The sequence below is a fragment of the Halyomorpha halys genome, unplaced genomic scaffold (genome assembly GCF_000696795.3).
Source record: "Halyomorpha halys isolate HHAL.00 unplaced genomic scaffold, Hhal_1.1 Scaffold998.1, whole genome shotgun sequence".
NCBI classification, from domain to species: domain Eukaryota; kingdom Metazoa; phylum Arthropoda; class Insecta; order Hemiptera; family Pentatomidae; genus Halyomorpha; species Halyomorpha halys.
Window position 1 is genome coordinate 456,750 of NW_027109943.1, and position 2,160 is coordinate 458,909.

General features: G+C 32.2%; 1 protein-coding gene across 1 annotated transcript; it reads left to right on the forward strand.

Annotated features, from left to right (window-relative positions):
- Window positions 1-768: 768 nt before the first annotated feature.
- On the forward strand, window positions 769-1,739 carry LOC112211146 (uncharacterized). Its single transcript, XM_024362280.2, has one exon. It carries the CDS (start codon window positions 827-829, stop codon window positions 1,682-1,684), a length of 858 nt encoding a protein of 285 aa, XP_024218048.1. The 5' UTR covers window positions 769-826; the 3' UTR covers window positions 1,685-1,739.
- Window positions 1,740-2,160: the final 421 nt, after the last annotated feature.

The window sequence follows — 2,160 nt, forward strand, 5'->3', positions numbered from 1 at the left end:
AATTCTGTGCATATTATTAATAGTTTAAACTACAGAAAAATAATAATAATAATAACTTTTTCTGAACTATATTTTCAATAATAACTAATGAAACAGTTTTCTTTGATTATCCGCTTGAAGTCCTCCTCAAAATTATTACTCAAAGGTTTATCATTTCTGTCATAAATTATAAAGTTAAGCATTCATTTGTCTAAGTAGTTGACAAACCGAAGTTAATCTTTTAATTATAATCATCTATATTTCAAGGTCTAAGATTTTTTTTTTTAATAAATTTGATATTTTGTTTAAAAATAAAATCTACCGGACCATTAATAGACTGATCACCTACCTACCGCCAAATAATGGCCAAATCTGACGAGGCGTTTTTAAATATAGGTGTACCAATGAAACTACTTACCATCTCGCTCAATCTCTGAAAAGTTCATCAATATTGGATTATATGAATGGCCGGCATATTCAATTATACCCCAATAGAATACCCGACTACAAACAGAAAATGAACCAAACTTGTTTCTTGATGTCCACGTAAGACGTGAGTGAAAATTTTTGATTATGGGAACATACTATTTTTTTTTTTTTTAGTATTGCAATACAAGAGTAAAAAGATAAAAACATATTTAATGATATCAAATGAAATATTGAAACAAATGTTCAAATATTGTCTAATTTGAAACTAATTATTCAGTTACGTGTTTAGAAACCACTAATTGAGCGTTATACAGAACTAACGAACGACGTTGCATAATAAAAAGACTGAATTAAATATTTAACAGCTCATTGTTCTTAGTAGAAGAGGACTGACAGGAACCCCAATTCAGTGCACAAGATGGGCTTTTTGGGAATTAAGTTACTGTTGTGTGTATTTTTAGTGAGTTGTACGGTTAAAGAAAACAATGGCGATCTGGTCCGACAGAAGAGGTTTATCAGCTTATTAACACAATCGGCCAACATCATAACCAACGGTATACAGCAACAGTCAGCCATATTAAATCAGGGAATACAACAAAAACAAGCTATCATCAGCCAGGTACCTGCATTGGTGAAACAGACTTCCCAAGCCATTCAGGACTCCTTTCTTCGAGCAGCCGAGATACCAGCTACTGTCGCTGCAAATTTACTTCTGAATGGAGCCAATGCCTACATCATCACCACTAAGAAGGAAACCATTAACCTACCCGAGATCAACACTTCAGTGCTCGGTTTTGGGAGATTTGTAGCTAACGGAGGAAGGTTGAGAAATCTATCCACGATGATCTCCAACGGGCAGGTCAGGCTACAAAAATCAGGGCTATTGGCTTTGACGATAGACGTTCCTGTCAGGCTGGGAAACCTCAGTGTAGAGTATGACAATTATACGTTCAGGACTTGGGGTATTAATCTGAATGGTGCTGTCAAAGTTACCATTGGCAAGAATGCATTCTTGCTCAAGCTGGAATTACTGGGTGCCGCAGATTGTACCATCAACGTGCAGAGGGTTGAGCTGCAGACATTAGAAGATATCAATGTCGAACTACAAGGTTCCTTCGCCAGTTTTCTTAAGTCAGCTACTAATTATATCGCAAAATTCTTACAAGATATGATTAAAACTGAAGTTCAGAAAGCATTAGATGAGCAGCTGTCGACCTATGTTAATAACAACGGTAAATTGATTTGTTCCAGGTTTACACAGCTAAACTTACCCTAATTTATTTTAAACGGATTTTTTTTGTTTCTACAAATAAATATTATTATGCATAATATATATTATTCATTTATATTAAGACCAATGTATCAAATTGGTAAGTACAAAAAACTGGTTCCTCTTTTCTTACTTTATAAGATTGTGTCCAGGACGTAAGGTTGAATGCGCCTTTGCGTGGTCTAAATATCTTCATTTTTTTAAACTAAATAATGTCATTTAATAATGAAATCAAATTATAATAAAACGTGAAATAACTATAGATATTTTTAAAATATTAATCAGTTATTAAAACAGTGAGCGAATAAGTCATCTTTATTAATTTCAACAATTAATAAACCATTTTTTTTTTCAATAATTATGTTCCTAAATGATAATTAAACTAATTTTTTTTTAATCTTTATGGCATTTCTTTAGTAAAATTTTGTTTCCATATAATCTAAATTGATGAAGTACAATATTATAATTTAGTAATTTTTCTA